Source organism: Archocentrus centrarchus, unplaced genomic scaffold (genome assembly GCF_007364275.1).
Source record: "Archocentrus centrarchus isolate MPI-CPG fArcCen1 unplaced genomic scaffold, fArcCen1 scaffold_82_ctg1, whole genome shotgun sequence".
Classification (NCBI taxonomy): domain Eukaryota; kingdom Metazoa; phylum Chordata; class Actinopteri; order Cichliformes; family Cichlidae; genus Archocentrus; species Archocentrus centrarchus.
In genome coordinates, this window is record NW_022060292.1 from 390783 (window position 1) to 405648 (window position 14866).

At 40.2% G+C, this 14866-nt stretch overlaps 1 protein-coding gene across 1 annotated transcript in view; it reads left to right on the forward strand.

Annotated features, from left to right (window-relative positions):
* Nucleotides 1–14866, forward strand: part of LOC115777858 (complement C5-like) — a 133864-nt gene that overhangs the window by 101605 nt on the left and 17393 nt on the right. The window contains exons 34-42 of the mRNA XM_030725869.1: nucleotides 2211–2429; nucleotides 2809–2893; nucleotides 6005–6087; nucleotides 6201–6340; nucleotides 10201–10434; nucleotides 10835–10895; nucleotides 13113–13202; nucleotides 13290–13502; nucleotides 13594–13669. Of these exons, the coding sequence (XP_030581729.1) occupies nucleotides 2211–2429; nucleotides 2809–2893; nucleotides 6005–6087; nucleotides 6201–6340; nucleotides 10201–10434; nucleotides 10835–10895; nucleotides 13113–13202; nucleotides 13290–13502; nucleotides 13594–13669 (1201 nt within the window). The remainder of the gene's footprint in view (nucleotides 1–2210; nucleotides 2430–2808; nucleotides 2894–6004; nucleotides 6088–6200; nucleotides 6341–10200; nucleotides 10435–10834; nucleotides 10896–13112; nucleotides 13203–13289; nucleotides 13503–13593; nucleotides 13670–14866) is intronic.

Here is a 14866-nt window from a genome sequence, read left to right on the forward strand (position 1 = left end):
AAATCTCATAAAATGAAAGGAAGCAGATAGAAGAAAAAATCTTATAATCTCTGCCCCTATTTAACAAAAAATATATGCAAAATATAAAAATATATACACACATATACAAATTTCACACCCTTATTAATAACCAAAGAAAAAAACTTAAACCACTCAAATAATAGCGTATATAAATACATGTTATATAGTTTTATATCTCATCAACAGATTTACTTTTAACATTCTACAAAATAATTTAATCGAATCAGCATTTTTGTTGTCACTAGCCAAATTGTTCCACAACCTTATTCCTTGAACAGTGGTACATCTCTCTTTCAAACTTGTTTGGATTTTAGGTTTTACAAACATTTCAAATCCCTTTAGATTATAAATATTTTCTCTTAATAAAATTAGATTGAATATTCAAAGGTAATAGATTTTTGTGTGCCCTATACATAATCAACAAAATCTTATAATCAACCAACTCATAAAACTTCAATAATCCCAATTGATCAAATAATATATTTGATGGGTGACTACAATGTTTTTTGGCAATAATTCTTATAGCTCTTTTTTGCAAAATAAAAATAGAATTTGTAAATGTTTTACATGCCTTCCCCCAAACTTTAACACAATAAATCAAATGTGGAACAATTATAGCATTACACAATATACACAGTGCTTTTTCATTAAATAACTCCTTTACCCTATATAGTACGGCAATAGACCTTGCCATTTTTGTTCTTAAGTAATTTATATGAGACTTCCAGGTCAGGTTTTCATCAATAATAACACCCAAAAACTTCACCTCACTGACTCTGCAAATCTCAGCACCATCAACTCTAAATGAAACATCCACCGTTCTTTTTTCTATTACTGAATATCATGTAATTTGTTTTATCCAAATTTAGCGATAATTTATTACGCTTAAACCAAGTTTGTATTTTTGCAAATTCTGTTTGCATCATTCCCAACATTCGCTCTAAGTCTTTGCCCAAGCAAAAAAAATGTGGTATCGTCAGCAAACAAAACACACCTAAACAATCCTGACACATTTACCAAATCATTTATGTATAAAAGAAACAACTTTGGTCCAAGCACAGAACCCTGTGGGACTCCACATGTAATATCACCAAATGTAGATCTTACGTCATTTAATTGAACAAATTGTTTCCTGTTGGTAAGATAACTGGATACCCACTGTAATACTGGACCTCTCATACCATATTTATTCAATTTCTCAAGAAGAATGCTACGATCAATAGTATCAAAAGCTTTTTTTAAACCAACAAAAACACTAACACAATATTGTCTTTGATCAATAGCTGTCGATATTTGTTCTATCAAATCCATGAGTGCCATCGATGTTGAGTTGTTAGCTCTAAAGCCATATTGATTTTTACTCAAAACATTTTGTTTATCAATGAATTGATCCAATCTTGTAACAAACAATTTTTCCAAAATTTTCGAGGACTGAGGCAACAGGGAAATAGGCCTGTAGTTAGTAAACATAAATTTGTCCCCATTCTTATAAAGAGGAATTACTTTCGCTACTTTCATGCTGTCAGGAAATATCCCTGTCGAAAAAGACAAGTTACAAATATATGTGAACGGCTCAATAACATAACCCATTATTTCCTTCACAAACGTCATATCCATTGACAAGGATGTGTTGAATATCTCGATTAGTAAAACAGGAAATAATAAACAAAACACAACTAGAGATGGGATTCATATCAAACATGATAGCAGAGAGGGTACGAGGATGGAGATGAGATGGAGGCAGGAACAGACTGAAGGAACAGAAAGCACCAGAAGACAAAACTCCAACTAAGAACCAAAGCTCAAAAAACCCATAAACACTAGAAGAGAAAAGCAATCGGAGCAGGCACCACAAACTCCAAACTGGAAGCAGATATAGCACTCAAACAGAAAAAAGAAACCAAACCACAAAAATATTAACCAAGAATCCCCCTCTGCTAGTTTCAAGCAAGAAACTGTTCATGGTTAGGTTTACAAAACAATTACAGCTTATTACTGTGAGTCTGAGCACTGTTTTACAACTTTACTATCTGTTTACACACACACACACACACACACACACACACACACACGCACGCACACACATACACACGTTCACCAGTGTGATTTCTGTATTTTGTTTGTAATGATTGTAGATAAATCAGTGAGAGATGTAAAGTAAATGAAATTATGTCGTTCTGTCTGTCCAGCGGAGAGTTACGGTAGAGCCGGCAAGCAGTGCTGTCAATATGGGATGAGGCGTGCTCCAACATTTACTTCCTGCCTTGATGAAGCTGAGACGTTTGTCCGCAAGAACAAAATTTTCCGCAACACTTCGAGTTTTAGAGATCGCTGCAAGCAGGTCTTCCAAGAATGCTGTGAGGCTCTGCTGAACAGCTTGGGCCGTGAGAGCGTCATTGCACGAAGCGGTCAGTCTGGACTTTTCTTTGTTTACTGCATCACGCTCTGACAACACCAACATGACAACAGGTGACATCATTAAGGGAATAGAAGCTCATTTATGTACTATTATAATGTAATGCTCCACTTCTTCAGCACATATCTACATTATATTTGTAGAGTCAGACTGTTGACATTAAACAGCTCAATTACCTGTTAGCAGGTAATTGAGCTGCACTCAGGATTATACAGACAGCTGTATCTGACTGTGTCTGAGTGGATTTATTATGGTGAAGATCAGAGGAGGTGTAAGTTACCTCTCACTGTATCTTTGCAGCTTTAGTGTAGCTAAGTCCAGTGCTGTGGTAATGAAGTGCAGATCACTGTCACACTGTTGTTGTTGTACAGACATGGGTCCAGACTTTGACCTCGCTCCTTCCCTGGTGCGGAGCTACTTTCCCGAGAGCTGGATGTGGGAGGTGCAGCGCATCAGGTGACACAAAGCAAACACACCTCGGGAGCCTCATTTAAACAAATTGATTAAATGGACCTACTCTGCTTATTTCCAACTCCATCCATCCATCCATCCATCCATCCATTCATCCATCCATCCTCTTATGTTTTAATTGTACTTTCGGTGGCCTGACCTCGAGATAAGGTGCACTGAAAGAGAGAAGTTAGTCTACTACTTTCTGATCTGTTGCTCTCTGTCTAATGTATTATTTAATTATTTAATTTACTGGAGTTTACCTTAAACATATGTCCTTTATTCACTGAGTAAAAAATAATCCCTAACATGTGCAAGGCCACCGGGGGGCTGGAGTCTGTCCCAGCTGTCATAGGGCAAAAGGCAGGGTACACCCTGTACAGGTCACCAGCCTGTCACAGGGCTAACACAGAGATAGACAACCATTCACACCTATGGGCAATTTAGACTCACCAATTAATTCTATCAAAATAATCCTTCTTTGTCTGACACTGACCCTCAGCAGAGCACCTCAGCTCCACCTCTGTCTAAAACAAGCTGTTTTAACTCCTCTCCACCTTAAACTAGCTCTCTTTTGATTGGCTGCCCCCCACAAACAAATTTAAACAAAAGATGGGTGTTGCTTCTGAGATGACCACTTAACAATATATTTCCTTGATGATGTCATAAAGACCCAAGAGTAGAAAAAACTGTGGGATTGTTAACAGCTGTCTAAAGCCTTAAAAGTTCATTCTCAGAATGTGTAACGTTTATTTTATTATGCTATATAGTCAAACTGACACATAATGATGTGTACATTTTATTCATGTACTGTCATGCAGAGCTATGCTTTGGCTTTAATCCCTGACTCATCTACTGTGGTAATACTGGATGTACAGTGGACACAACTGTCTCAAACAGCAAAACTGTCCATTTTGGAGTTTCTCTGTTGCCAGTCAGGAGACTTTGTTTGGCTACAGGCAGCAGAAACTCTGCAGACTGTGATTTGGCATCATCCACCTAAACAAGCAAGACCTTCCCCGAAAATCTTTTACTGTGCATGTTCTCCAGAGGTAAAGAGTCTGACCCACCTGGGTCAATAATCAGTTTTTCAGACATGGATCGAATTTAGTTCAAGGCTAAAAATAAAATTTCACTAAAGATCTCCACTGAAAATAGATTTTTGGGAAGTAAACGAGTCACTAAATAAATGGATGATAATGCCCATATCATTGATTGGCAGAATAAACATGATCAAAATGAATATATTACCAAAATTTTTGTATCTTTTTCAGTCAATACCTTTGCCTCTTCCAAAACAATTTTTTAATGGATTAAACAGTATTTTTAGTAGATTTATTTGGAATAATAAAAAACCTAGATTAAGACTTCGCTTGTTATACCTGCCATATGAGAGAGGGGGGTTACAACTTCCTAATCTTAAATTGTATTATTGGTCCGCCCAGCTGCGTTCAGCCATGTTCTACTTTTCAACCGAAACGCCCCCAGCATGGATAAGAATTGAACAATTAGTAACAAACCTTAGATTAAATTTGTATTTATATTCCACAAGGCCAAAACAATTGATAAAAATGACAAAAAATCCCTTTTTAAAAAACACAATTGATGTTTGGTATAAAACCCATCAATATATTGGAGATATCCCTTCCATTTCTTCTTTCTCACCTGTCTGGGGGAACAGATATTTTAAGGCAGGAAGAGCTGATGGAGGTTTCAAAATCTGGTCAAATAAAGGTGTACAGAAACTGGCAGATCTTTATAAGGATGACAGGCTTCTTACATTTGAGCAGTTATGTCAAATATATAACATTTCAAAGAAACACTTTTATAAGTACTTACAAATTAAACATTTTATTATGTCAAAACACAAACAGATTGAATCTAAACCACCACTGTCATACCTAGAGAACATTATACTAGAAAATTTAGAGAGGAGAGGTCACATTTCCTTATTTTATGCAGCTTTACTAGTGCATGATAAGGAATCCACTGCAGATAGATTGGATGCATGGAGATCTGACATCCGAGAAGAGATACAGGTAGCGGACTGGGAATCTGCATGCGTAAAAGCCCAAAAGCAGTCAATTAATACAAGGATGAAACTCCTTCAGTACAAGTGGTTGATGAGAACTTTTATAACTCCTGTCAAACTGAACCGCTGGGCACCTAACATCCCAGATATCTGCTGTAAATGTTTGGTTGGAAAGGGTACTCTTTTTCACTGTGTATGGGAGTGTCCAAAATTACAACAATATTGGAACTTGGTTACGCAAACTTTGTCAAAGATCGTTGGAGTCAATGTATCTGCTGAGGCCAAAATGTGTATTTTAGGTATTTATCCAGAGAACTGTGTTTTTAATTCCAGACAGTTAAAATTGATTGACTTTGGACTCCTGCAGGCCAGGAGACTAATATCTTTACACTGGAAAAAAATGGATATACCATCAAACCACATGTGGGTGAAGGATATGGCATCATGTATGACTCTGGAGCGACTCACTTATATTGTCAGAGGAAAGGGAGCGGAATTTGAAGAAACATGGTCACCATTGATCAAGTTTCTGAAACATTACAAAGGACATTAAGAGAACTGTGCAGAGATTGCTGAGTTTAATTTTTTTTTTTTTTTTTTTTTTATTATTTGTGTTTTTTTTGGGGGGGTTTTTTGCGCTTCGGGGACTGAGTTATTTAATGTGAATCTGTATTAAGTGTATCACTATCACTTGTTTTTCTTCTATGTCATAAAAATTCAATAAATATAATGTAAATAAAAAAAAAAAAAAAAAAAAAAAAAAAAAAAAAAGAAAATAGATTTTTGGGCCTAATCCAGGTCGGGAAAATAAGACAGAGTTTAAATGGTTACATTATTAATGAATTTCCTTTAATTAAAGTTTTACACATGGTCCCATAACATGATTGTACCCTTAACTTTAAAAAAACAAACATATTTCCTGATTTTTCCCACATTAGTTGAGGTAAACTTTCCAATCACAAAAAAAAAAAGAAAAGTGCTCCAGTGCCACACCTGGTGTTGGTTAGGGATCAGAATTAGCTCCTCTCTCCTCAGTATGGAGTGTGGTGACTCTAAGTTTCTGTTTTTGTATTTCATGTCCTTAGTTCAGGGCAGCTGTTGGTCAGCAGGCCTCTACCGGACTCTCTCACCACCTGGCAGATAAAGGCCGTTGGCATGTTCCAGAATGGTGAGTTTCTTTTATTTACTGACATTTAACATCTTGTATTTTTGCTCTTCAGTCTTCCACGCTGCAGCTGGAATAAATAAAGTTGTACTGAATGGTTCCTGATTGTCCGGCAGGTATGTGCGTTGCAGATCCCGTCCAGGTGTCGGTCAATCTGCCGGTCAGCGTGGACATCCCGCTGCCTTATCAGGTGGTCAGAGGAGAGCAGCTGGAGCTGACAGGCTCCGTGTACAACCAGCAGTACGACAGGATCAGGGTACCCATCACACCCACACCCAAATGCATATCTCATGATCCTCTGCCATGCATGAATGCGGGGTGCCATGTTGGTAGAGGGAACTTGCACCATCTTGGTCTGTTAGGACAAATAAAATAATCTGGTTGGAGTAGATGTCGTTTCAGTGATGAAGAATCTTAATTCTTTTTTTTTTTTTTATAGATAAGGTCTCATCTATATTAGATTACTCCATCAATTGGAGTAAATCAACCCTTTTATCTCTGAATTGTAATTTTCAGAACACCACGACCACCTCACTACAATGTGGCAACATTAGATATTTAGGTGTTAATTTTTCTCCCAGGTTGTCAGACCTGATACGATTGAATTGGGTTCCTCTATTAAAAACAATAGAGGATGACCTCACACACTGGAACTCTCTACCTATATCTCTCATGGGGAGAGTTGCCACAGTAAAAATGTTGATTCTGCCTAAAATCAATTATCTGTTTTCACTGATCCCTAATAAACCTTCTGTTGCCTGGTTTAAGTCTGTGGACTCAAACATTTCAACCTTTTTATGGAAAAATAAAACCTCAAGAATAAGTTTAAAGACTTTTCAAAAGCTAAAATGCAGTGGTGGTCTAGAACTTCCAAACTTTTATCACTATTTCTCAGCCAATAGATTACAGTAAATTTCAAGGTGGATCAAATCAAGCCCTTTAGACAGCCCATGGCTAGATCTAGAACAAACACTCTGTGGAAAAGTGGAAATCTCTGACTTACCTTTCATTAGCTTTAGTATTAAACATCATAACTGCTTTAAAAGTCATAAACACCTCTCTGACAGCCTGGTGGGAATTTTTAAAGATAACAAAGTCTTCACTTATCCCATGTAAACTGACACCCATTTGGAACAATCCAGATATATGTCAGAAAATACAGTACTGAACTTTTCAGCATGGCAATAGAAAGGAATAAAGAATTTAGAACATGTTATTCACGATGGGACCTTTATTTAATTTGAAGAACTTATTTCAAAATATGAAATTAGCAATAGCAAATTTCTTGAATACCAGCAGATGAGGTCCATCATACAGGCAAGGTTTAATTTAAATAATTTAAAATGAGAAAACCCCTGTACTGGTAACAGAATTTCTAAATCTTTATACCCCTAAATTACTATCAAAAATATATAAGTTATTATTAAAAATTAATGATTCAATATCCCTCCCAACTACAAAATGGGAGCGAGATCTTTCCATCAACCCAGAGGAAAACTTCTGGACACAGATATGTTTAAACACTTTCAAAATGACTTGAAGTCCAAATTTAATACTTATACAATACAAAACTCTCCATAGAATACACTATACAGGAAACAGGATGTTCCAAATGGGCCTCAGAGACACAAATATATGTACCCACTGTTCAGTTAACTATACTGAAAACTATATGCATGCAATTTGGTCTTGTACACCTGTTCAGAGGTTCTGGCAGAGGATATATGGAGACTTATCCACATGTTTTAATTGCGGTATCCCAGCATCACCAAAGCTGTGCATTCTAGGTGATTTAAGTGAATTAAACATGGAAACAAATATATCACACATAGTTCTTGCATCGCTAAGAAAACTATCCTCACGAATTGGAAATCAAAAGATGATTTATGCATTACTCACTACAAGAATCTACTTTTAGACCACATTAGTTTGGAAAGAATGTCTGCCACCTCCAAAAAACAATCTCTCTGGTCCCCACTGATCAGCTCCATCGCGTGATGGGGGTGACCGGCTGTGGTCTTGTCTCGCGGCGTACCCGGCAGGTGGCTGGGGGTGGGCCGGGGGATTCGGGTTTCTGATTGCTCTTGGACTGGAGACGGTGGCTGCCATTTTGTGGTTTCTGTGTCCGGGCCCTGGTTTTTGGTGGTGGGGGCTTGGACGGATGCTCTTATGGTCTTGGGGTGTGGGGCTGGGGGGCCCGTGGTGGTGGGTGCTGGCCCCGTCCAGATGGCCGGCTTCCGCTACGGGGGCCGGGGTGTGGGGTCTGGGGCCCTGGTGCCCGGGGTTGCCCGTTTCCCAGTTGGGCCCCTCCCTGTACTGGAGGAGTCTGTGCCCCCTTGGGAGCGCCGCCGTGTGGGGTGGGTTGGCTCACGTCGGGGTGTCTGGCTGGCATTGTGTGTGTGTGTGCGCGCGCGTGTGTGAGTGTGAGTGTGTGGACAACTGGGCCTGGGTCTGTGGCTTGCAGAGCCTTGGCACCTGTGGGACGCATACGCACACATTACTGCAAATAATAAAATTGTGTGTATATCAGGGTTATAATAGTTTAGGATTTTACATTATCGTTTAGTTTTAGTTAGTTTTTACTTTTGTTTCTCTAATTCAGTTAGTTTGAATTAGTTTTCAGAGTGGTTTTGCTCGTTTTTATTAGTTTTTATTTTAGGTTTAATGCTTAGTTTTAGTTTAGTTTCGTTAGTTTCAGTATTAGTTTTAGTATTTTCATACTTTGTCAGGTGCAAGATTCAATGCGCAAAAGTGACTATTGAGTAATAAAAACTCAACAAAAGATACCATAAAGAAATATATTCAACAACCAACAGTTCACAAGACAGAAGCACTACATGCTAAATGTGTAATATTAAGGACACACATGAACATCAACAGGGAGAAACAAAGAAAAACAGGAACTCCAAACTCAATAAATTCTACAATAAACTCCACAATAAACTCCAGTGTCAGTGCAGTAGATTAACAACACCTAAATGTGGTGTTTGACAAAAACAAACTATTTAAAGGAGTCAAAGCTCAAATCCAGCTGCATCCTGATGTTCTCACCACCTGAAGCTTCTTCTGTTTTGGAGCTAGCTTGGTTAGATGCTGCTAATTAAACTTGCAGGGTCTTTGCAGCCTCTGTACACAACCTACGGAAGTGTCCGACCTCGTGTCCGCATTTATGCTTGTGTAGCTGTGTGTGTTGTGTGTGTTAATTACCTTGTGGTCGTGTGCTGTGGTGCCAGCTGGAACGTTTTTGGTCCTCACTCTTTGTGTTCAGTTTTTTGGCTGCAAACATATTTGTCCCTTTTTTTCCACTTCCTTCATTTCCTCACGTCCATTCCGACAGCAGTCTCCCTCCAGGAATCTGCTGACATTTGTGAGTCCTTATACTGATGCTTTGATTATTATTCCTGATTGTTATTCTCTCACTGATAAAGTAGACGGAAACGCACAAGAACTGAACAGGTTGACCACAGCGTTGCGGCAGCGTGGACCCGCTCTGAACCCGGTCGGTTCAGAGCGACTGCCGCTTTCTCGTGCACACGCACGCACACAGCTGCCCGACGGCGCTCCCAGCTTAAACTCTGAGAGCAGAAAAATGATCAATCCACAATAATTTCAGTTAGTTTTAGTTAGTTTTTTAAACTCACAATACAGTTTTAGTTAGTTATTGTTTTTTCCTTTTAACTGTAGTTTTTATTTATTTCAGTTAACGACAATGTTTTTTCAATTTCAGTTTTCGTTATTTCGTTCGTTTTCGTTCACTATAATAACCCTGGTGTATATGTATGTGCGTGTGTGTGTGTGGATGTGTGTATATGTATGTGCGTGTGTGTGTGTGGATGTGTGAGTGTGTATATCTACTTTTCTTCGATTTTTTTTTTTCTTTCTTCCTGTTGCCCCCCCGTTCTCACCCCTTCCTTGTTGCCTGTCAGACCTGGCATAAATAACTAAATAAAAAGATAAATAAATAAAAATACAAACATTAACAAGAATAGAAAACTTATAGAGCTGTTCTTGTTTGGTGCGTTCAGATCATCATTCCGATTGTGAAAAATGCCAGACATGACAGGCTTTAAAACAAAAAAAAAAAAGAATCTTAATTCTGTCTATCCTCGCCCTCAGTACTGTGTGACACTGAAGGTCGGCCCGGCCATCTGCCTGCTCAAGTCTGAGCCTGTGGCTCAGGAGCCAGGGTTTCACTCTACAGCCTGCACCTGGAGCATCCTGCCTGGGAGAGAGGTGGCATCAGTGGCCTTCGAGCTGCTGGGCCTGGAGCCTGGAGAGCACACCCTGACCTTCACCGTGAAAACACGGTACAGAACTGCAGACATCCTGGAGAAGAAGCTACGAGTGGTGGTACGTACCTGCGCAGAGAAAAAAAAAGAACCACACATCAGGTTTACCTGTTAAAGACTATTGGTCAGAAAACTGCATTAAAAATGCTGCAAAAGGCTCCAACAGCACAAACACGGTCCAGATTTACAGTTCAGGGACTCCAGCTACAGCCACCTGCATTTGTGAGTTTTGGTTATTTATAAATGAATTTAATGCAGGATTGTGTCAGGATTATGAAAATGAACAACAACAGGGATGTTAATAATCAGAAAACCAAAATCACGACACAAACATCCACGGTGTCCGTTCCCGCTGTCCACCTGCTGCCAACAGTTTTCTCCACCCTCTCGGAGGCTCTTGAGCGCCGACTCTGGGCTCTGCTGACAGTAACTAATGATGCTCATGTTGGTTGTGTTTCCAGCCTGAAGGAGTGAGACGGGAGGTGAGTTCTGGAGGAAGACTCGACCCACAGGGGGTGTATGGTACGTAGGTGCTGATCTGTGCAGCTCTGCTCCACCTGAAGTGCTGGCTAATGTCAGCGGGGTTCCCGCTGGCCTCTGAAATCAAACTTCCTTCCTTCTTAAATTTTTACTTCTTATTTTTTTTAAGTTTGAATGGCTATACTTTAGAAAAGAAAGAAAGAAAAGTACATCTATTACCTGATAAATCCAAGAAAAATGAAAAGTTTTAATACTAAAGCCAGCTTCTCATTTCTTGGTGGGCTGTAAGCCAGCCTGCCACTCACTGGGTTTAGTTGTTGTAGACTTCACAGCACCTACGTGCTGTACACCTCCACAGGTAGTGGTCTGCACCCTGTTACCTACTGTCCAACCAGGGAGACCTGCTTCCTTTTCTACTTGGGGAGTGGCTCACAGTCCCAAGAGAGAGAGGCTCTTAAGCAGCAAAACAGGGTAGATAAGGAAGGGTTAGGGGGAGAAGAAATATGCGTCCGTCTCTGCTGAGAGCAAACCCCAAAACACCCAAATAACAAAAGCTGGACTTCAGTACAAAACCAGTAAGTGGGGAGGGGTGGGGGGGGTGGGGAGAGCTGAAGAAGTTGGTCGGACAGTATGTAGTAGAGGAAATGCTGCCCTTAAACACGGCTGACTCGCCCTCGTTTTGTGGTTGTCATTTTCATATTGAGGCAGCGGGGGTGTTGCTGGTGTTGTGCCAAAAAGTGATTGTCTGCCATAAAGTGATTCCAATAATTCCATGTGCTTTTATGTGTAATATCTTTGCCTATATTGGTAAATAGAGTGCAGTCAACATGATTTATGAAGAGCTTATATATAAAATGAAGAAATTATTGTTATTGTACCTACGTTATAATCAATCCAGTGTTTTTTGTTGAAAAAGACATTTTTAATGTCAATGACAGTTTTTACCTTGATTAAAAAATGAACATATAAAAGTCACTTTGACAGAAACTGACTGCAGCTAGTACCTTGTGATAGAAATACTGTTTCTAGCACAAAATGACCTGATATCATTCATGAGAGATATGTTTGACAGATGTTTCACAGATTATAGGTCAACAAGTCATTTACAGCCGTTTAAATACAGGCAATCACTTTTTTGGCAGCTGTTGAATGTAACTAATAAAGTAACTTGTAATCTTACTGAGTTACTTCTAAAATTAAGTTATCAGTAAAGTAACTAAGTTACTTTTTAAAGGAGCAATCAGATTGCTTTTTCAGATTGCTCTGTGCGGCTTGTGGAAGTAAATTATAAGAATCCAATTGAAGTACATTTTATTTTTGTCAGTTCGGTTTTTGTTGTAGTTCTAGATTGAAACATCAGTGTGATCTTGAAATATTAAATAAAATAATTTTATTTATTTATTTATTTTCATTTCTTAATATATGCGTCACTCACGGTAGCGGCTCTCAGTGGAAACCGGGTTCAAATGGCTCTTTCCATTTTAAAGGTTGCCGACCCCTGCTCTAGAAAAATAAACAGGTTTTTTGAACAAGTTTGAATTTGCAAGATAAATCTGTTTGATTTTCTCTTCTGTCGTTCACAAATTTCCAGCTGCTTTGTGAGCCTGTACTGAGCATCTCTGTAAATCTACATGTAGAATGATGACGTGTGCTTCCCCAGTGATCGATAAACACAGATCCGGCAGCTACACAGTAAAATGCAGACGTCTAACACAGTCATCAAACTCTGACAAGTAAAAACAAAGTACAAGTTGAGGATTTCTGATCAGTCACTGCGATCTTAAATGGGCCATTTAACTTCTCTGCACACGTTCCCAGCTTCTTACCTTTTCTATCCATTCAGAGGAATTTGTTGAGTCCCAGTTACTTCGTCCGGCTTCTCTGTCTCATACGAGCAGCCATGTTCCCCGTGTTCCAACTAGTCCGGACACTGGGCTTAGTGCATCCTGCTCTATGTCTGTGCACACCGGCATTGGTGACCGAGGGGCTGCTGGGGAGAGGTTATTGAAACTTGGTGAGAATGGGGTTATCTTCATATTTTGCAGCTCATGCTGATGAGCTTGTCCAAGCTTGATGTTCTTTTCATAGCTAGAAAAAAATATTTTTAACATTAAAATAAGTACTCTATGTTTCAGTCCTACGTTGCAAAATGTGAGCACAACATATTTTGGGGGGAATTTAATAATACTTACATCTATGCGTTTTTACATTAATGGGAACCCTGTGGCAGTCTGTCCTGTGTGTCTTATCATGCTGTAGGCTCAGAGAAGAGAACAGTGGAGCTGAAGAACCAAGTGCCAGTCAACATCGTTCCCAACACCAATGTGGAGAGAATGCTGACTATCAATGGTAAGGAGGGGAAAGCATGTTTTGTTGCAGAGCTGCATCTCAAAGCAACATCTAAAGTCATCTGGATGTGTTTGTTCTGTGTACCAGGTGAGGTTCTGGGTGAAGTCCTGACGTTGGCGCACAACCCTGAAGGTTTCCGGCAGCTCATCAACCTGCCGTCTGGCTCAGCGGAGGTGGAGCTTGGTGGCCTCCTCCCCCTCATCCAGCTGTATCAGTACCTGGAGTCATCAGGGAGCTGGAATGTGCTGGGAGAAGACATCCAGAAGAGTGCAGCTAACATGAAGCAGAAGATCAGGGAGGGTAAGGCACTGAAGAGGCCCTGATAGTAGCATGAAGGATTAACCGATAATTCACTGTGTGTGTGTGTGTCTGTGTGTGCGTGTGTCTGTAGGCCTGGTCAGCATCAGTTCATTTAGACTTGGAGACTCGAGCTACAGCATGTGGAGGAAGCGAGAGTCCAGCACCTGGTAGGTAAACATCAAAGACTCTCAGCCTCAAGCACTGAAACACAAAGCGAACCCTGAAACTCCACAGCTGCAGTTCCTCTGATAGCCAGCAGAGGCACTACAGTGAGTCAGTCCCCATAGACTCCCATGTTAGAATTTAAAGCAGAAATAAATAGATTTACAGCCTGATACAGAAACTGCTTCGGTCTCTGTAGCTAATTTGCACTAGAGTGTGTGTATTTGTGCTGTTTGAGCCTTTTGGAGCCTCTTTAATGTAATTATCTGACCAATAATGTGGCTGCTGTGCGCTTTGTTGGACTAACAGAGCATCTAAGAACGCACAGTAAAGTTCTGGGATTTTATTTGGATGCGATGGAACTAAGAGGTGTTTTGTTGAGCCTTAAACCCTCTCCTGCCCCTAAGTTTGTGCTCCTGTTTGTCACAGAAGGATTCTGGTGATCTGAGCTAAGAAGCCACGTGGCCAAGTTCAGATTTTGCTGAGGAAAAGCATGGCTTCCTTTGTCCTTCTTCGAGAGTTAGCACTCTGTGCTAACTTTCTCCTGCGCTCCAGGTGAAGTTACCTGGTGTTGCTAATGAAACTTGTTGAGTTGTGGGGACTCAGTTAGGCAGGAACCTTCAGAAGGCTCTTGTGTTGCAGCAGTCTGCAGAGCTTGGAGCAGGCCTCTGAGGCCAGTGCAGTGGAGAGAGCAGTGACCTCCTTCCTCTCTGAGGGTGGGAGGGTAGGGCCACTAATGGCTACCAAAAAAAGACAACAAAACAATAAATTTAGACTTCAAAGTCCAGAAATCAATCTTTTGCAGTCTATGACCAAGGCCGAGTGCCAGTGGCCACGCTGCTGATAATGGAAGCTTCAAGCCTAAAATAAATTCACGCATGTTAATAACAGCTGTTATGAAGGGGGAAATCAGCTACAGAGACCAAAGCAGTTTCTGTATCAGGCTGTAAAAGTTTTAATGTGGGAGTCCATGGCGACTGACTCACTGTGGCACCTCTGCTGGACCGCAGAGGAACTGCAGGTCTGCTGCACCCGGCAGGTTGATGCGTGTTGCTCGTTTGGTTTGGGGATTAGATGCTATGTTGTAATGTAACCCAGATTCTCTTTCCAAACGTGAGCACTTGGATCTGAAATCACTTCCTGATGCTTTTGGCTTGATCTGGTGGCTGGTCCTGAGAACGACACTGACTCTTTTGTCCCTC